Raw genomic sequence first — 20,955 nt, 5'->3', positions numbered from 1 at the left:
TCATATATTGATGTTTCACATTTTTTCTCCCTTTATACCCAAAATCGTTTCACCAATTTCTTCATTTAATTGATGGTACAATCATCACCATTTGTGGCAAGAACCTCAACAACAACATCACAAACCCATAAAATAAAATCGTTCTTTAAATCGCAATCCGAAACATTCTTTAAATTGTTATGTGCATACAAGATCTGAAATGGTATCCACGAACTCCAATCGATTGATTCCGGAATGGTAACCGATTTCGACATCGGATCTGGAATTGTAACCGACATCGACATCAGATCTGAAATGGTAACCGACATCGACATTGGATCTGGAATGGTAATCGTAATCTTCGCTATCAATTTCTGTCATCTGCTATGCAAATGTAAGTGGTAAACGGCATTTGAGGTGAAGGAAGATCCGCGTAAATGTTGAACATATCAGAATCAAGGTTCCAATATCTATTTTTTTTTTATTTGAGATATGTATTAATTATTAATTAAAGATTGTTAATATATGAACCTATCTTTTTCAAGTTTATATGTTATGCAACAGAGTTTGGTTCTTATTTTAAGTATTCATTAATGGTTGTCGAACGGCAATTGATGGAAGCACAATTTTTGTGTTTGGTGTTTTGGGGTTTTGAGTGTAATAAATTTGTAAATCAACAGTGAGCTTTTTGACGTTCATATTTTGATTCTTTTATCGTTAGATGTTAGTTATGTGAGATGATTTTTTATTAGGAATTTTCTTTATTTTTTTTTTATCTTAGATGAATATTTAAAATTTAAAATAAGATGAAAATGAATAAAAAGATGAGAGAAATGTAAAAGGACGAAAATACCCTCATACGTGTGGCACATGTCAAAACTTAACGTCTGAAACTAACAGCAGTTGGACAGAAGGACGAGGAATGTAGTAAGCTAAATGAATAGGGACGTGGAATGCAAAAAATTGGGAAAAGGACGAGGAGTGATTTTTGAGGTATACCACAGGGACGAGGAGTGTAATTTGTCTTTAGTATCCATACAGATCTCGAATTAATGAGCCACGTGTCCCACGTATAAGAGTTCAACTGTAACTTTTACGAGCCACGTGTACGAGTTCCACTGTAAGTTCTATGGGCTGTGTTTGTGCAGTTTTTGACTATTTTGGGCAGATTTTGGGTTGTTTTATGCAGATTTTAGGCTTTGAGCAGTTTTTATGCTGTAAATCGCGATAATAACACAACCAACATTTTGGATGGCAAGGGATAAAAGCAACTTTCAGCTACCCTGTTTCGTGAGTTGGTCTATGTTCGTGTTATCTTTACTGTACCGTATCGTCACCCTGTAAGCATCGCCTTGAACTATGACAATGTTATGCATAATTACAACAATTTCATAACGACGCGCTCAGCACAAAATTTATCAACTGAATAACAACTAGATTAGCGACAATCTTTAATATATACTTGGCATCGAAATATAAAAAGCAATCCATAAGTGTATACAATAAGGGGTAGGTGCACCATTATTTGCCTTGTTTAAATTCCTTATGAACATGATAAAGTAATACACAAACTAATAACAAAACACAACACAACAAAATACACACATAAATAGTTAAAAAGAAACACCATATGATACGCATACAAAAAGTACCGCACCCACCTTTATTACACAAACTATAACATGACTAAACCATCTCTTTAGTAATCTTCTGGAGCAAGCGGCTGGTGGTGTGTATGGGCCGGCACCTCAGATTGTATGATACCAAACTCATAGATCAAACCGGCAATTGCAGCTCCAATGAACGGTCCAAGCCAATACACCCAATGTTGGTGCCACCTCCACCCAACCAGTGCAGGCCCGAAAGCCCTAGCTGGATTCATGCAGGCACCCGAAAATGGACCTCCAACTAGAATGTTAGCACCTACAATGAGCGCGATTGCTAGTGGTGCTATCGTCCGCAATGTTCCTCGTTTATGGTCTATTGCCGTTGCAAAGACTGTGTAAACCAACCCGAATGTTAGCACAATCTCCATTAGTAAAGCGTTCAAGTTTCCAACACCTGTTGCCACCGCAAACCCTACTGGTCTCTGGAAAACAGGAAACCGATCTGAGTCGAATCACATTAAAGATAAAACAAATCTTCAATAAAAAGGGTTGGAAATAGAACAAGAGAATAAGTGTAACAATTGTAAATCATGTTAGAGACGAATGTGATGCAAACTGATCCACAACTACCACATGTCGGTGTTTGCATATTCTTTCTTACAAACAAAATTGAAGTTCATTACACAAAAAAAGCACCAGTTCGTACATTTTGAGACATTGAAGTTTTCTCTTCGGAGCATTTGGTTGAATCAAGTTTTAGGGTCGTTTGATCATAATTTAATGTTTCCATAGGTCTCGAGGTCAACGTAACTATCAAGCAGTGGCCAAACTTTAACCACGGCAGGGTAAAATAGTGACACGGTAAAATAGTGACACGAGGGGTAAACAATAATAAAAAAAAAAACCTTGTTTATTACTGTAGTATTTTTTTATTTTGTTAGTGTACAAATTTTTTTCCAAAAAAGATCAAGGGCGTTTTGGTAGCATCAAGTCTAGATTCGTAGTTTTTGGGTAGTTTGATTGGAATGGGTGATTATTCATATACCACCAAACATGCATTGTAATGTTGTACTTACAACCCTCTAATGTTGTACTTACAACCCTCATTACAAATAAATATTCATTTTTTGACACTTCCATTATTTTTTACACTTAACTCGTGAATAACTTTAACATGTTTTTGACACCTATAAGTATCAAAAAGTTGAAAGCGTGGAAAAATATGGTGTCGAAAAATTGAAGTGTCAAAAAATATGGTGTCAAAAAATTGAAGTGTCAAAAAATATGGTGTCAAATAATTTGAAGGAGTATTAACTTTTTGACACTTTTAAAGTGTCAAAAAGTTTTCTTTTGACAATTTTAAGTGTCAAAAACTTAGTAACACCTATAGGTGTCAAAAACATGTCAAATATTTACATTTTAAGGCGTCAAAAATTATTCAAGTGTCAAAAAATGAAAAAAAAAATTGTAGTGCGTCTAAAGTTTTAGTGGTGTATGGATAAATTTTGATATTGTACTGTTGTCATTACTAAAAGATTGGAGTTGGTGTTGTTTGTAGATTCGAGTTTAGGGTCGTTGGGTTGAAAACGTCATCATTGGGTAAATGTAATGTTATTGCAAAATACTTCCCAACAACCAACACAATATATCATTTATATACATCTATGTCTAATTGTTATACTCAGAGACCATAACTACTTAATTATATATGTAACTATCTCATAGAACAAAACCCATGATCTAAAACAACAAGCGTCAACAGCAAGCGTTGGAAAAAATTTAATGTTTTAGGGTTAAAACCCATGGAAATTTGATTCCACCATTTCCATGGCGTCTCAATTTTATTTTTATTCTCGGATAGGGGAAGAATTGTCTACATCTCACCTCCCTCATACACCACCCATACACCACTCATGTGGTATTAGGTTTTGTTGTTGCTGTTGTATCTCATAGAACAAAAGTTTAACTGACAAAAGAAAGTTCAAACTCAAGTGTATACCATTCCGTCGGTGGCTAGCCGAAGCAACAATGAGGCTACAACAGCACCAAGAAGTTGCGCTATCCAGTAGTAAAAAGCACGAATGACCGAGACTCTCCCAGCAATAAGAGTACCGAACGTGACCGCAGGGTTTATATGCCCACCGGACACGTTTAAACTCGACGCCAGAGCAGCGAACAACGCTAGCGCATGTGCAAGAGCAACCATCAACAGCCCCGATGATCCTAGGGCATGATCACCATACATCCTATCTGCATATTCCAAAGTTACTAACATAAAAACTTGATAAACAAGTAACAACTGAACTATTTCGATCACCAAAATCTTAATCAGTTCTTTATTTAACCTAAATGTGCCTTGTCAACTATAAAACTATATCAAAGGTGGTATAAAACTTGTCATATCAACTAAATGTTTAGAGACAGATATGATTAGAGGCGATGGCTTGGTAAAGGGAATCTATGAGATAAGGTTCTGGATAAACTGAGTTCCTACAACTAAAGGTTATGAGTTCAAACTCAAATCTATCATAGTAGTATTAATTAAAAAGTTATCATCTCAGACCTAAAACATGTTTAAACTCAAATATGCTTAATACAAACCTCTAGGCATCATCTGTTACCTATCAACTAAAAAGTTACTCCATCCGTCTCAATCCGTTTGAATTTGATTGTTCAATATTCCTTTTTAGTTGTAACCCAGATTAATTGTCTACTTCACTTCTATAAAATATAGTAAATAAAAAAGAATAATGAGTTAAATTCTTGTATACTGTTAATTAATTAAATATATATAGCATAGCAATAGCAATAGCAATAAAAAATAAAAAATAAATAGATAAATACATAAGAATAATGATTCTTTTATATCATCAATAAATGAATAATGTGTTTTTATACGCTTAATGTAGAAATAATAATGAGTAAAACTTCAAAATAAATTAAATTAGTGTTAAGTATTTTTTTAATTGTGCATTTTTAATTTGTGAACAACTAAATTGAGACAAAAGAGTACAGAGTTATACGTCGTAGATAATCTATTTGCTAAAATGTTGCTATCTTAAAGATACTGGAGGCCGGAGGGGAAGCAACTGATCGACCGCTCGTTGGCATTGGATTTTTAGGAGAACATTTTTTCTATATAAAAAGACACAATTGGAGATTTGAGCAATAGGGACACTGCACATTAAGGTCAAAAACAACAATGAAAAGCTAGGAAGAAAAGAAATCAAAAATCCACTAGTAAAGTTTAGTAAAGTTAAAGGAGCTATATTAAAATAGCTTATATTATTGTCTAAAAGTCTTTAATTAAAAATAGCTTATTTATTCGTTTGCATAACTATAAGGTTTTTTTCATCTCGTTATAGGTAATTATTCTTGAGAGTGGTCATGCTTAAAGAAGCGTGCAAATTATGCCTCATAAAAATATATTCATAACATAACACCAAAAGGCATTTTTGCCTAGCGGTTATCCAAAAGGCAGTAAAATGTTAATATTCGTTATGATGGCAAGAAAAGTAATATAAACTGTATATTCTATCAACTTCCAAACTAGAAAACATATATCGAATTATTCACACTAAAAATTAGTTTACTAAAAAGACTAGATCCGTACTGAGAGCAAGTGTTGATCCTTCAGCTGCAAAAACAAACATTAAGGTAGATAGAAATTCCGACAAGGTGGCCCGAGCCGAATCCGGGTGTGTCGCCTCATCGGCCCGACCGATGGCATATCTACGTGAAGACATATTTGTTTTTCTGTAACAATTAAACTTCAAACTTCTTGATCACAGAGATAAATAATCAGGAAAGGCTTAAATGGAAATTTAAAAATGATAGTGCCAAGATGATGATTTTGTAATTCAATAGGTTTTAAATTTAAAATAACGTTTGCATGGACACTTGGGTGTAGAATTATGGAGAGTTTGACACGTAAGCGTGTGTTGGCATGATTTTAAGTCCAAGCTGACTACCTACAAATTTTTTGAATATGTTTTTTTAACGGATAACTTAGAGAAACTTGGATTTGATCTAATCTGAGATATGGAGTTTTGGTACTTTTATGTTTTTGCAATTGTGACTTCATTTATGGGCCTTTTGGAATTTGTGAGATTTTAATTTTGACTTTGCGTTGCTTATGGATTTTGGTATATTAGCCAAGGTTGAAAAAGACGCTAGACGGGGCTGAAACGGTAGCGACCTTAAAAACGTCGTAAAGGAAAAAACAGGGTCGAGACGGGGTTGAAACGAATATTGACTAATGTTGACTTTTATATATATAAGTACATATTTACACATATTTTTGAGCTAAAAAACCTTCATTGACAAGTTTGTACCTATAATTGCTATTAGCGTTAATATAATACAAAATGGAATACTAAACTAAGTCAATTTTGATTGATTTGACCGACTTATGACCGATTTTAACAGTATTTCCGACTTTTGACCGGCATTGACCCAATTTTTCCTGCATTTGACATGATTTTTGACCGTTGACCGGCTTATACGAAAACGGGACGAGATCGAAACGGTTTAGCCACCAAAACGCCGCAACGGACGTTACAACGGACGCCGTTTACAACAGTGATATTACCTCTGTTTTATTATAAGTTTTTTTAAATCAAACTCACACAACTTACGCGAATAATTCTATAATCACTGCAACAAATTTATGATTTTGTCACACATTTTTACACACTTATAGAAAAATGTGAACTTTTTGCTAATCCTTTCACACTTTTAAATATGTCTAAGCTTGTTACATTTATAAATGTAGAATATTATTTGATTTTCACAGATAAACTGTAGAAAAAAAAATGTTTACACTTATTAGTGTGTACAAACATAAATTTGATCACATTTAAAATCGTGAGTAAATTTGTTACACCTCATTTTCTTCACACATGAAAAGTGTGAACAAATTAAGTGTAACAAAATTAACTTAACACTTCTAAGCGTGAATATATTTATGATTGTACATACTAATAAATGAGAACCTTTTTAGCTTACAATCTTTTGTGTGAAAATATGATGATCTTGTACATTTATAAATGTAGTAAATTTACACACATCTACAAGCGTGAAAAATTTAAACAAAAAGTTCGCGCTTTTTAAAAATGTGTAAAAGTAGGTGTGAACAAACGTTAAATTTGTTTTAGTGAACATATAAATATTATATAATCGAACTCAACACTCAACTTCAAAGATACAAAAATCACCTCTTCTTGCATTATAATTTGCAAGTATAAAATTCCTATTTAAATCATTTAAAAACAAATTTTAAGAGCTAAAGAAAAAAATATGTTTGAAGAAAAATAGAGTAAAGTAAGAAATTTTAAAGCTTTTGTGTGGTGAAACACACTCTGAATAGGACAGAAAGAGTATTTAGCTTTAAAGATTAACAAGGACATGTTTTTCGTACTTGGGGGGTTTTGTACTCGTCTATATATGTTGGTAACAACTCATGTCTGGCAGACATTGTCTGCAAGTGTCAACAGATAATTTGTTGACATCCAAAGCAATATTAGTTTACTACTACAATATAAGATTTGCTTTGTTCCAAAATTGAGTCGAGTGCATTATGATCGAACCGGAGACTCTACTTCACGAACCAGCGTATAACGTTGCGTTGGCCCAGCTTACTACTCAACTAGTCAGATGGAACGAGTTAGACTCTGGTCTTGACTTGCAGCTTGCAAATCTCAAAGCTTAGGTATATTGTATCAACTAAAATGACAATGTAATAACAAATAAACGGCATTACAAAATAAGATGCATCGAAATAATATTATAGTAGTCCTATCAAGATGGCTAATAAGACAAGGTCCATGTTTCTTGATTGTGCGAAGCAAGGTTCATTATGACAGAACCAAAATGGGTACTTGAAATAAAAGAGAGGCTTCATTCATGGCTTCCATAGTTTCATGGTGCAGTCTTCACCGTATGTGGCTACAAGATTTCGATGGGGATGATGACAAATACCAATCACGTCCTTCTCATGCACCTGCAAGTATATACGAGATTCACAACATAAACCTAAAATGTCCTCAAATGCTTCGAACCATATTTAAACTATAAAAATAAGTTTTGAACTTGTCTTTTGATGCACTAAATAGAACCCATTTTACCCATATTTCAATTTTACCCATTTTGAATTAATCCGTTTTCCCACATCATAAGGAAGATGATTATTTTTTTTTAAAAAAGGGGAAGAACGTACCTTCATCAAGTGCTCTAGTTTGCCAGATTGATGGCTGAAGCAATACAGGTTCCTGCAGATTGTTACGCAAGGTAAGTACTAGCATTAACTAGATTGAAAACAAAAACCAACCCGTTTGTAACACTTGTAATAAAACAATTATAACCCAATAATTACACAAATTAGAAAAAAAATTGAAAATAAATTTTGGGTTTTGGGGGAATACCTGTCTTCACCAATACAATAAATCCATTCACCTTTAGGTGATATACAAGCTGCAACAAAATCTCCACCCTCCCTTTTACCAGATGAGAAACTTCTCACCACCTGCAAAAAAAAGCCAACCATTAATTATGTTCCAATAAAAAAACATGATGAACAGTCAGTTTCATACCAGGTACAACAAAACAAATTTAAAAAAAAAAAAAAAAAAAAAAAAAAAAAAAAAAAAAAAAAAAAAAAAAAAAACTCAAGTTACTAATTGTTTACCAACTCGGTCAAACAAAAACATAGAATTACTGGAGTTATAAAGACAATTTCTTTTAAGAATTGTACTGACAAATAATCTCATAATCGACAAAAAGTTAATCATAAAGTATGTATTTTTCAGCCATCTTTAGGGCTAATTTGATAGCCTCTTTTCTTTTTCCTTTTTTTTAAACTTTTTCATATTACTTTTTAACACTTTTTTTTTTACTTCTTTTTTTTACCTTTCTTTTCTATCAATTATTTAATTACCGAATTATGCAGAAAATTTTCACACATGAATATCTGAATTCATGAGAAAAAGGAAAAATTACCTGTCCTTGAAGAGTCATGAGGTAAATGGATGATGTCTTGTTACAAACTATTACGTGGTCAGGATTTTTAGGGGAAAGATGAATGGAATTCACAGATGCGTCACCTCCCTGTGAGTCAAAACCAGAAAATTATGTGAATTTACACAAAACCAGAACGAAACAAAATGGAAAATTAAATATTGTTATTATTATTTATATAATAGCAAATTAGTTATACCCTCAATGGAGGTGGTGGCTTGAATGTTTGTAGACAATCTGTAGTCTTCAGATCCCAAACCTGCATTCCAGATTACGCATAGAGATCGATTTAAGAAGTACTAAAAATGGTAATTATATCTTACTTATAAATTGGCCAATCCAGGCTGTTAACCTCTAACGGGTCAAACGGGCAATATAAGAAATTACCTAAAATCTAAACGGAAAAAACCTTCTAAATCATTTGGAAAAAAGTAATGTTTCACAGCACCCCAACTGGTTTTTGACCCGTTATTCAAAACCCTATAGCCCACTCATTTTGCTACCTCTTAAAAGAAAACATTCACTTGGAATCCAACAAGCAAGAAATGACTGACCTTTACTGTACAATCACTTGATGCAGTAATAATACGAAGTCCGTCACTTGTAAAAATGGCATCGTTTACATACGAAGAGTGACCACGAAATTCCTTCAACAACTTCCCACCCTTTATTCCATGTATTCTGATACAAAAGTTAGCAAGGGTTATATCAGTCATTTTATGTTTCAGTGTTTGGCAGATATGATTGTTTTGAAAATACAACATAATAAGTATGAATTTGAGAACAACAAAGAGACCTTGCAGTTCCATCGAATGATGTGCTTAATATTTGGCTACCATCACGTGAAAATGTAACACTAGTGACACCCTGAGAATGAGCATTTTCAAGACGACGCAAGCATTGACCGTTTCTTATGCGCCAAACCTAAATCATAATTAATAACAATATTATATTTATTGATTAACATTAATTAAATGACAATTTTCTTATAAAAAACCTTACTTTAATCTTTCCATCCTGAGATCCAGAAGCAAGCATTTCCGAATCTCTACTAAAATCGATACATAAAACAGCATCATCATGCATCATGAAAGATTCCTGTATAGGTAAAATACGAAAGTCAATCAATACCATAATTCAAGAAGTAGAAACAATTTTTTATTAGAATCAAAATAAGCTACAGAACGCACTTCTGCTTGGTATACAAGATCCTTCTTAAGTTTCCCACTTATGTGATCCCAAACCTGATATTAACATTTGAAAATAAAAATCAGTATCGTCAACTATATAATATCAGAATAAACACGTATAGGACAAAACAAACCTCGATAAACCCATCGACGGAGCAAGAAACGAGAAACTGTCCATCGGGTGAAAACCGGGCACTTTCAGGGTGACTTTTCTTTCCAAACTGCAACATAAATAAATTAAATAAATAGAACAAATGTTTATTTTAAATTGCATTAGTAGCCAAATTATTTCATTTATGATAAAAGCAACAAGCGGGCAATATTGTTGCCTAAGATGTTCTTAAAGCAGAGCCAAAAATTCTCAAGAAAACATATATACAGAATAAAGAACAATAATAATAATAATAATAATAATAATAATAACCTTAATAGTATGACCAAGAGTTGTAGGGTACTTATCATCTACATCTTGTTTCATAGCAGCTGTTCCTCTAAACAGATCAAACTGTGTTCCAGGTGGAAGTAACCCTGAAATAATCAATCAATGTATAATGCTGAGATACGATACATTAATGGCTAACGGTATCTAATAAAAATAAAAATAAAAAAACTACATTTAAACTTCATTGGAAATTTAAATTAAACAATAACCTTGGTGTTGTTGCCATTTTAAAGCTTGACCAATTAAAGCCATTAACCGAGATGGTGGGACCACAGATACTTCTCCAGAAATAGCTGAAAAGGGCATAACAGAAAAGTATATTAGATTCACATTACGATATAATACGACTTCCCATTAGTAATTCATTAAACTTATAGGTGAAGGGTAGAGCTGTAAATATGAGCAAACCTTGAGCAATTTGTGCACGACGTCTCTCTTTTGTTGATTCTTGATAAGCCTATATTATGTACAGCATAAAAGTTCAAAAAGCAAACTTCCTAAATATGTTACATGAAAGAAAGAAAAAAAGGGTGGGAATTTCTAAGCCTAACCTCATTGGGATCAAAGTAAGTTCGAACAAGAAGATGTTCAAGTCGCAAGTATCTTTCGGGTTGCTCTTGTTTCATGACACTCATTGCCTGTGTTTGCCTCAATATTGCACGAGCCGTATCCAACTCTCGCAGTTCAATCATTTCAAGAACAATCTAGATTGTTTCACAAAACACAAAAGGAAAACCTCAATACATTAGCTACAACAAAACACATAAATATATGGTTTCCGGTAAAAAATCAAATACTGTAACAAAAGTAAGAAGTAATCAATATCACAATATGAATCATTCAAGGTGGCATATCGCAAACATGACAGCTGTTTCTCGTCATTCCAGTATCAGATGCACATATATAAAACATGTGAACTTTATCGAGTTCAATACTTAAACGTTTTACCAAACACATCAACTGAAGTGCACAACATTCAACTTTGAAATTTGTTAACCTATATGATTCAAATTGAGGGTTTCGGGTACACCTCACTATTCTTAACAATATATAAGTTCTTATTTGATCCTTCAACCTTACTTACCTATAGCATATGGAGCATATATACAATTAAAAAAAGGTGTTATAAACCTACCTGTTCATATAAATCTTCAAGTTTTTTTCTTGGAAGCTTAAGTTGTGCAACTTGAGGCAAAATCACATCCCATCGACCGTTATTAACGTCAGCTACGAATGTTTCGAGACTGTCAACTGTATTCAAAGATACTTGACACTCACTTTGCAGTGTTTGAAATGTTTGATGCAATGAATTCTCTTTACAGAACTGGAGTACTATTTTTATCACACTGCAACCAAAAATACAACACTATAAACACTAAAAACATATACATATGTGCATACACACCTGTAATACAATACAATACAATTACGGAGTACAATTTACAATCTATTAATCAAAGGAAAAAGAAGGACTAATTGTGAAAGTACACAAAATTAAAACTGATACTTTAGTTTACAGCTATACTTCGGTAACAATTTCAATTTCAATTTCAATTTCAATTTCAATTTAATCTATAAGACTCTAAAAATAGAAATTGAGTGATATATAGTATAAGTATATGTATGGTTTGAACTTACTCTCGAGCTTCGATTTCTAGGGCAGACATGGCGGTGCAAGTATAGGTGGAATTAGGAATAAATTAAAAATTTAGGGGTTTAGGGTTTTCGGTGAAAGCAAACACCCTGCACTCTGCAATCAAGTTACACTCAACAAACGAACGAATGTTAACGACGATATGTCGATTAATGTAAGCCCCAATTTTATTGATCTGTTACTCCGTACTTTATTGCAGTCAACAGTCTTAAAATCTGTAACTTCTTTTTTATTAACCTTTTTTATTGTATTTTACCTTAGTAAAATACGATTAAGTTTATAAAAAGGATGAAGTTAATTTCATATTAATTTCTTTTTTTTCTTTACAACTTTACAAGCATTTTCTTTTTTGATAAATGCATCTCTAGTTATAACATAATATGATTGATCATGTTATAGAGTTTGTGGTTAAAAAATATGACCAAGTGTTTATTATATTTATTTGTTTCACTATTACATTATATTTATTTATGCAACTGGATTGAACGATATCCGGATCGGCTCGCGCGTTGCGGCGGAGTCTTTCGGGTTGCGTACTTATAGTTAATGTAGCGTTATGTATTTACAGAATAAACATGAACCGTTTGTTAAGCTCCGTTTTAGATGTCAGCGTGTTTAGTGTTTTTTAGAAAGTGTCCGTTTTGAACGCAGCTAGTTAAGTTTTGTTCGTAAGATTATTTTGAGTTGAACGGTGGTGTCAGAAAAATTTAATGTGCGGTGAGCGATAAAATACGGCCCGTTAAAAATTTGGATGGAGTTTGATAATTTTACATTTTATATGTAGTGACCCGAACTTTTCTATGCTTATATATATTAAATGAAATTGCTATTTACATGATTAAGTGTTTTCAACATGTTAAGCAATCAAACTTGTTAAGACTTGATTATTTGAAATGAGTTTCATGTAGACAATTGACCACCCAAGTTGACCGGCGATTCACGAACGTTAAAACTTGTAAAAACGACATGACGATATATATATGGATAAACATATAGTTAACATGAGATTATGATAAGTAAGTATCTCCATAAGTATATTAACAATGAGTTATATACATAAAAATGAGACTACTAAGTTAAGAAACTCGAAACGATATATATAACGATTATCGTTATTACAACGTCTTACTAAATACATATGTATCATATTAAGATATTGTTACACTATATTTAACATGATAAAATGATAATTATATATATCATTAAGTATGTTAACCATGAACTACATATGTAAAACAAGACTACTAACTTAAGAATTTTGAAACGAGGCATATATGTAACGATTATCGTTGTAACGACATTTTAATGTATATATATCATATTAAGATATATTCATACATCATAATATCATAATAATGTAATAATTTAACATCTCATTAGATATAATAAATAATGGGTTAACAACATTAAATGAGATCGTTAACTTAAAGGTTTCAAAACAACACTTAGATGTAACGACTAACGATGACTTAACGACTCAGTTAAAATGTATATACATGTAGTGTATTTAGATGTATTAGTACACTTTTGAAAGGCTTCAAGACACATATCAAAGTACTTCTACTTAAAAAAAATGCTTACAATTGCATTCTCATTCATTTTCATCAACAATTCTACTCGTATGCAACCGTATTCATACTCGTACAATACCCAGCTCCTAGACGTATATACTATTGGTATATACACATAATAATTCAGCTCTTAGCAGCCCTAGATAGTCAACAAACATGTGGAACCAATAATTAGACAACTAGCATGAATTATGAGCAAGGAAACAAAAACAAGAACTCCTTTTAACTCCACTCACCTTCACCACTCACCACCTACTTCATTTAACTTCCAATTTTCTTCCCAATTCTTTCTCAAAACACACACACTCTTTCATGAACGTCTAAGTTACTATTTTTCCAGCAAAAATCATCAAATACAAGCTTTGGTTATTGTGATGACCCGGAAATTTCCGATCAAATTTAAACTTTAATCTTTATATGTTTCCGACACGATAAGCAAAATCTGTAATGTTGAGTCTCGAAAGTTTTGAAATCGATGTTCATACAATCAATTACCCTTTGACTGTGCTCGACGATTCACGAACAATTAATTGTTAATTAATATGTGTGTGTGTGTATATATATATATATATATATATATATATATATATATATATATATATATATATATATAATGATAATATCAATATATGTATTATCATTTTTAAAAATGAAATGAAAAAATTTAATATGCAAAAGTATTATTATTAATATTAGTAATAGCAACAATAATATTGATATTATTATAAGTAATGTTATTATTAGCATTATTAATATTGTTGTTATCATTGTATTAAGATTATTATCATTAAACTTATTCAAATAATCAATTTTATAATTATTAGTATTATTATTAATTACTATTATTATTAATATAATTATTAGAATTATTAATATTATTATTCATCCTTTATTATTACTATTTCATTTATCAAAAATATTAATAATATTAAGTAATATTATATTATTATTAGTAATAATATAGTTAAAATTATTAATTTCCAAAAATTATAAATTTTACACAGATATATGAAAACAGTTATATAAATAAATATACTGATGATTTACATAGACAGATACATGATAGAAATCTTTACAAATACGTATTATATACACATATATATACATATATACTGGTATGTAATCCGATATACAATATATACACAGATATATACGTATACAAATACAGAATGAAATGGAATTCGATTGCAATCGTTTTCATGCTATAGTTTATGTTAATTTCTGTCTAAACCAGTACATAATTATTCCAAACAATCACAAGATAACAAATTCAGTTAGTAGGATCATACATCTTTTTAATTCTTTAATTTTTCTTCTGATTCTGAGTACAAGCGTATCGAATCCCATATCAACTATCAAACAAATTCTGTAAAGAATTCTTGTATGCTTCCAAATTCTTTTATATTTTTCTTCTCTGTACGTCGAATTGTCTGAAGTGAATAAAGTTGATTGATTCTCCTTGTCGACTGCAACCAATCCATACAACAAGCAATCCAATTTTGATACAGCGAAACGTACCACTCTCTTATTATGATTCCTTTTCTTTTTAACTCATATATAGAGTTTAGACTTATACACATACATAAATGAAAAACCACTTACAAATTATTAATCATCTCTATCATCTTTACATCTCCAACACCTAAACCGTCACCTTGTTTCACTTGGTTTTTCTTCATCATCATGTACAACCACCATGGGCAACCACCACGATCTTCTTATTTCGAAACCCATCCTTTACATCATCATCAAACGCTATGGTTCTCGCCATTGTTGCTCACATCAAAACTCGCGTATTGTCTTTTTCTTTACTTGTATTACATACTCCATATAATGTATCACCCTTCATCATGATTACTATCTGTTTAATTGCCATAACCCATTGATAACCACCTTTGGTCTCCTTCAAATCGCCACCTTAGCAGAAAACCACCACCACCGTATTTTTTTTTTTTTATCACTGATCACCTTTCCTTCTTGCGGTTTCTGTCAAATGCAAACAACCATCTTATTCATCGTTGTTTGCTACTTAGTGTTTTCTTGTTTTATTCCGAAACTACCACAACCACCGTCGTGACACCATTTCAAAACCTACACCGAGCACCTTCCTTATACCTCTATTACTGTTTTCTGTTTACGCTACTATTATTGCTCGTGACCCAACACCAAAACAACCAATCACCATTTTTTTTTTCCTTTCTTTCGCTTTGCATAGCCGCTGTTGCAAATTTGTTTGTGGTCTTCAAACTTTAATATTGATGGGGATAGTTGTTAGTAATGATAAAAGAATGAGGATAATGTTAGTGGAAGACCCCATAATGATAAACCATATGATGTTGCCGACGTTGTATTTTTGTTTTGATTCTAGTGGTGGGCCGATAAACACACCCATTTAATTAACTCATTTATACATGTTGGGTTTAAATAAAATCCTTGGGTCGTGTTTATTGGTGATAGTAGGGCCGAGATTTAGTTTATGTGTTATGATTGGGACGAATGATGATGATGGGGGGAATTAGCATTGATACATGAAATTAAATGATGACTAGGGAAAATAAGGATGTTCACCCAAAGATATGGTTTCGGTAATGATACTATAACGTTAATGATGGTATTATGGCGATAAAAATGATGAAACACGATAAGAGGATAAGCAAAGTAATTAGATGATGATGAGTGTGATGTTATGTTGATAATGATTATGATGATGAGAAACAAAAATAACGAAACAATAGGTTAATATAATAACGCGAAGATTAACTCAGGAATGGTGGCAAACGGTTAAGTGGTTTGGTAGTGTGTTTGTGAAACGAGTGGTCACGGGTTTGAGTCTTGCTAGAGACAGTTTTTTTTTTTTTTTTTGGAAGCTCACACTCTTAAGGTAGTACTCTAATTATTATTATTACTACTACACTAGTACTAATATTGATATCTTGATTATTATTATTATTCTTATACAAGTATTATTGTTATTAGTATTATTATCGATAATATTATGATTAGTAAACTAAGTATTATTAGGTATCATTTTTTAAAATTTATTATTATTATTATTATGATATTAAGGTTACATTATTAAAATGATAAGATTTAAATTTAGTATGTGATTTAAAGAATGTTAATATTATGAAAGTAATATAGAAGTATGATTAAACATATTACAAATACCATATTATTATTACTATTATTATTATTTTATTATTATTATTATTATTATTATTATTATTATTATTATTATTATTATTATTATTATTATTATTATTATCATTATTAATAGTAATGACATTAAGAATACTATTAGTAATATCTTTATTATTAAAATTATCATTTTTATTAAAACTATTATTTTTTTATTTATTATTATTATTAGTATGATTATCATTTTTATTATTTTATCATTAACATGACTTTGATTATTGTTATTATTAACATTATTTATTTAAATAAATATTAGATACATAAAAATATATTTGTTACATAATATATTAGTACTACATAAAATTATAGGATAAACATATTAACATTAATTATATAAATAATTACATAAAACAAAATATTGATTTTCAATATAATATTAATCACACAGGTATATAAAAACTATATAAATATTAATAATTTTAAATAATACAAACTAGGAATATAAGATATATAAATTAAGATATAATATATAAATTTGTTCGATTACGATTATACGTTTTAATATATATAAATGATATAGGTTCGTGAATCCGAGGCCAACCCTACATTGTTCAGTTGTTAAATGTCATCATATGTATTTTTACTACAAAATACATTAGGTGAGTTTCATTTGCTTTTTACCCTTTACATTTTTGGGCTGAAAATACATGCGCAACTTTTATAATTGTTTTACGAAATAGACACAAGTACCTTAACTACATTCTATGATAGAATTATCTGGGATTGGGGTTGATTATTATGACACACATTAGCCCCCGGTTTCCGTTAGAGCGTATGAGCTCCCGAGCCGGGTGGATGGTTTATTATTTATGACATTTTGACACCGGTTGTCCTATATTTTATAAACATGTGTTCAGCCGTGGGGTGTAAAGACCGGCACAGAGGTTCTATATTTTGAAGGCACATGTATTCAGCCGTGGGGTGAAAGACTGGCACAGATGGTTACTATTATATTTTGAATCCTCACCAGGTGTTCTTCATATGAAAGATATTTTTTTTGTGCAGTTGGAATGGGACTTCTGCACATTTTATAATATTTAAAATCTTATGGTCTATTAAAATGATAAAAATGAAATGAATACTATAAGCTGATGAACTCACCAACCTTTTGGTTGACACTTGAAAGCATGTTTATTCTCAGGTTTGAAAGAAATCTTCCGCTGTGCATTAGCTCATTTTAAGGATATTACTTAGAGTCATTCATGACATATTTCAAAAGACGTTGCATTCGAGTCATTGAAGTTCATTAGAGATTATTAAGTAAATGACGGATTAGGTCATTTATAGTTGGATATTATGAAATGGTATGCATACCTGTCAACTTTTAATGTAATGAAAGTTTGTCTTTTAAAAACGAATGCAATGTTTGTAAAATGTATCATTTAGAGGTCAAGTACCTCGCGATGTAATCAACTATTATGAATCATTTATAATCAATATGGACTTCGTCTGGATGGATTAGAACAGGGCATTTCAGTTATTACCTATAATCATCATAAAAACAATTACTCAAGAACACATCAAGAACACTTCCAAGTTTACAAGTTTACTTCCAAGTTTCCTAATCCATTCCAAGCAATCATCTAAGATCAAGAAACCTTTGTTATTTACAGTAGGTTATCTTTCTAAATCAAGGTAATATTCATATTCAAGCTTTGATTAAATTTCTATAACTATAACTATCTTAATTCGAGTAATAATCTTACTTGAACTTGTTTTTGTGTCATGATTCTATTTCAAGAACTTCCAAGCCATCAAAGATCCTTTGAAGCTCAAGTTATTTTTTCATTATTTCCAGTAGGTTTACCTACTAAACTTGAGGTAGTAATGATGTTCATAACATCATTCGATTCATATATGTATAACTATCTTATTCAAAGATTTGAACATGTAATCACTAGAATATAGTTTAGTTAATTCTAACCTTGTTCGCAAACAAAGTTAATCCTTCTAACTTGACTTTTAAAATCAACTAGACACATGTTCTATATCTATATGATATTCTAACTTAATGATTTAAAACCTGAAAACACGAAAAACACCGTAAAACCGGATATACGCCGTCGTAGTAACACCGCGGGCTGTTTTGGGTTAGATAATTAAAAACTATGATAAACTTTGATTTAAAAGTTGTTCTTCTGGAAAAATGATTTTTCTTATGAACATGAAACTATATCCAAAAATCATGGTTAAACTCAAAGTGAAAGTATGTTTTCCAAAATGGTCATCTAGACGTCGTTCTTTCGACTGAAATGACTACCTTTACAAAATTGACTTGTAACCTATATTTACGACTACAAACTTATAATTTTTCTGTTTAGATTCATAAACTTAAGTTCAATATGAAACCATAGCAACTTGAATCACTCAAAACGGATTTGAAACGAAGAAGTTATGGGTAAAACAAGATTGGATAATTTTTCTTGTTGTAGCTACGTGAAAATTGGTAAAAAATCTATATTAATCATATCCTAGCTAACTCATATTGTATTATACATGTATTCTAATATATTATGTAATCTTGGGATACCATAGACACGTATGCAAATGTTTTGACATATCATATCGACCCATGTATATATATTATTTGGAACAACCATAGACACTCTATATGCAGTAATATTGGAGTTAGCTATACAGGGTTGAGGTTGATTCCAAAAATATATATACTTTGAGTTGTGATATAGCCTGAGACGTATATACACTGGGTCATGGATTGATTCAAGATATATATATCAATTTATTTCTGTACATCTAACTGTGGACAACTAGTTGTAGGTTACTAACGAGGACAGCTGACTTAATAAACTTAAAACATTAAAACGTATTAAAAATGTTGTAATTTTATTTTGAACATAATTTGATATATATGTACATATTTGTTATACGTTCGTGAATCGACCAGTGGCCAAGTCTTACTTCCTGACGAAGTAAAAATATGTGAAAGTGAGTTATAGTCCCACTTTTAAAATCTAATATTTTTGGGATGAGAATACATGCAGCTTTATAAATGTTTTACAAAATAGAGACAAGTACATGAAACTACTTTCTATGGTTGAACGATCGAAGCCGAATATGCCCATTTTTACTTGGTAACCTAAGAATTAGTAAAACAGTCTACTAATTGACGCGAATCCTAAAGATAGATCTATTGGGCCCAACAAACCCCATCCGTTGTAGCGGATGCTTTAGTACTTCGATGTTGTTTTATCATGTCCGATGGATGTCCCAGAATGATAGGGGATATTCTTATATGCATCTTGTTAATGTCGGTTACCAGGTGTTCAAACCATATGAATGATTTTTATCTCTATGAATGGGATGTATATTGAAATATGAAATCTTGTGGTCTATTATTACGATTTGATAAATATATAGGTTAAACCTATAACTCACCAACATTTTTGCTGACGTTTAAAGCATGTTTATTCTCAGGTGATTATTAAGAGCTTCCGTTGTTGCATGCTAAAATAAGGATAAGATTTGGTGTCAGCATGCTTGTATAATATTGTTTAAAACTGCATTTGAGATTTACTTTGTTGTAACATATTAATATTGTAAACCAATATGTATTGGTAGTGTGTAAGTGTGATTTTTTTAGATTATCATTTCTGGATAATCTAGGTGATGTCCTTTTAACCTTGTTGATAAAATAAAGGTTATGGTTTGTTTTTAAAAACGAATGCAGTCTTTGAAAAACGTCTCATATAGAGGTCAAAACCTCGCAACGAAATCAATTAATATGGAACGTTTATAATCAATATGAACGGGACATTTCAGTTGGTATCCGAGCGTTGGTCTTAGAGAATCAGAATTTTTGCATTAGTGTGTCTTACCGAGTTTGTTAGGATGCATTAGTGAGTCTGGACTTCGACCGTGTTTTTCTTCAAAAACGATTGCTTAACATTTTTTGTTGTTGGAAACTATATATTATTAACATGTAAATATTATGTGATATATTAATCTCTTAACATGTTTGATATTGTGTGATAGATGTCTACCTCTAGTACAAAACTCATCGACTCACCTAATAATAATGAAGAGTCGAATATATTTTGGGAAGATTCACAAATTCCCGAAGAAGAACCGGAAGAGGAGGAACTGGAAGAGGAGGAACCGGAAGAAGAAGAGGTTCCGGAGGAAGAAATATTGATACCTATAGTAAATCGATTAAATAAAAGAAAATCCTCAACCAACGGACCAAAGTTAAAAATGGTCAATGGTGTTTCCGCCGAGGAAGCAAAATATTAGGAAGATTACCAATTTTCCGATGAATCGGATCCCGAGGAGGATTCCGATG

The 20,955-nt window shown here is 31.4% G+C and overlaps 2 protein-coding genes across 2 annotated transcripts; both read right to left on the bottom strand.

The window, feature by feature from the left end:
• Window positions 1-1,429: 1,429 nt before the first annotated feature.
• LOC139892874 (aquaporin TIP3-1-like) lies at window positions 1,430-5,414 on the bottom strand. The gene is made up of 3 exons (XM_071875999.1): window positions 5,200-5,414; window positions 3,586-3,836; window positions 1,430-2,068 (listed from the first exon to the last, which is right to left on the bottom strand). The coding sequence occupies exons 1-3, from the start codon at window positions 5,330-5,332 to the stop codon at window positions 1,679-1,681; spliced, it is 774 nt and encodes a 257-aa protein (XP_071732100.1). The 5' UTR covers window positions 5,333-5,414; the 3' UTR covers window positions 1,430-1,678.
• A 1,720-nt stretch (window positions 5,415-7,134) lies between these two features.
• Window positions 7,135-12,035, bottom strand: LOC139892873 (suppressor of mec-8 and unc-52 protein homolog 1-like). The gene is made up of 16 exons (XM_071875998.1): window positions 11,871-12,035; window positions 11,368-11,578; window positions 10,784-10,936; window positions 10,641-10,689; window positions 10,442-10,525; window positions 10,215-10,318; window positions 9,925-10,011; window positions 9,791-9,844; window positions 9,603-9,698; window positions 9,397-9,524; window positions 9,155-9,281; window positions 8,800-8,859; window positions 8,583-8,690; window positions 8,009-8,109; window positions 7,804-7,855; window positions 7,135-7,587 (listed from the first exon to the last, which is right to left on the bottom strand). Exons 1-16 carry the CDS (start codon window positions 11,897-11,899, stop codon window positions 7,489-7,491), a joined length of 1,542 nt encoding a protein of 513 aa, XP_071732099.1. The 5' UTR covers window positions 11,900-12,035; the 3' UTR covers window positions 7,135-7,488.
• Between the last annotated feature and the right edge of the window lie 8,920 nt (window positions 12,036-20,955).

Source organism: Rutidosis leptorrhynchoides, chromosome 2 (assembly GCF_046630445.1).
Source record: "Rutidosis leptorrhynchoides isolate AG116_Rl617_1_P2 chromosome 2, CSIRO_AGI_Rlap_v1, whole genome shotgun sequence".
Classification (NCBI taxonomy): Eukaryota; Viridiplantae; Streptophyta; class Magnoliopsida; order Asterales; family Asteraceae; genus Rutidosis; species Rutidosis leptorrhynchoides.
The sequence above is the reverse complement of the archived record's forward strand: the minus strand, read 5'-3'. Positions and strand labels throughout refer to the sequence as shown.

Excerpts from the sequence above, each read along its gene's own strand:
- LOC139892873 (XM_071875998.1), bottom strand. The coding sequence starts at position 11,899 with ATGTCTGCCCTAGAAATCGAAGCTCGAGA. Across the intron at positions 9,282-9,396 it reads TCATTCGATGGAACTGCAAG|AATACATGGAATAAAGGGTG; the intron begins GTCTCTTTGTTG and ends CTTTTGTATCAG. Across the intron at positions 8,110-8,582 it reads TCATGACTCTTCAAGGACAG|GTGGTGAGAAGTTTCTCATC; the intron begins GTAATTTTTCCT and ends TTTTTTTTGCAG.
- LOC139892874 (XM_071875999.1), bottom strand. The coding sequence starts at position 5,332 with ATGTCTTCACGTAGATATGCCATCGGTCGGGCCGATGAGGCGACACAC. Across the intron at positions 3,837-5,199 it reads AGGATCAACACTTGCTCTCA|ATAGGATGTATGGTGATCAT; the intron begins GTACGGATCTAG and ends TGGAATATGCAG. Across the intron at positions 2,069-3,585 it reads GGCTAGCCACCGACGGAATG|AGACCAGTAGGGTTTGCGGT; the intron begins GTATACACTTGA and ends CCTGTTTTCCAG.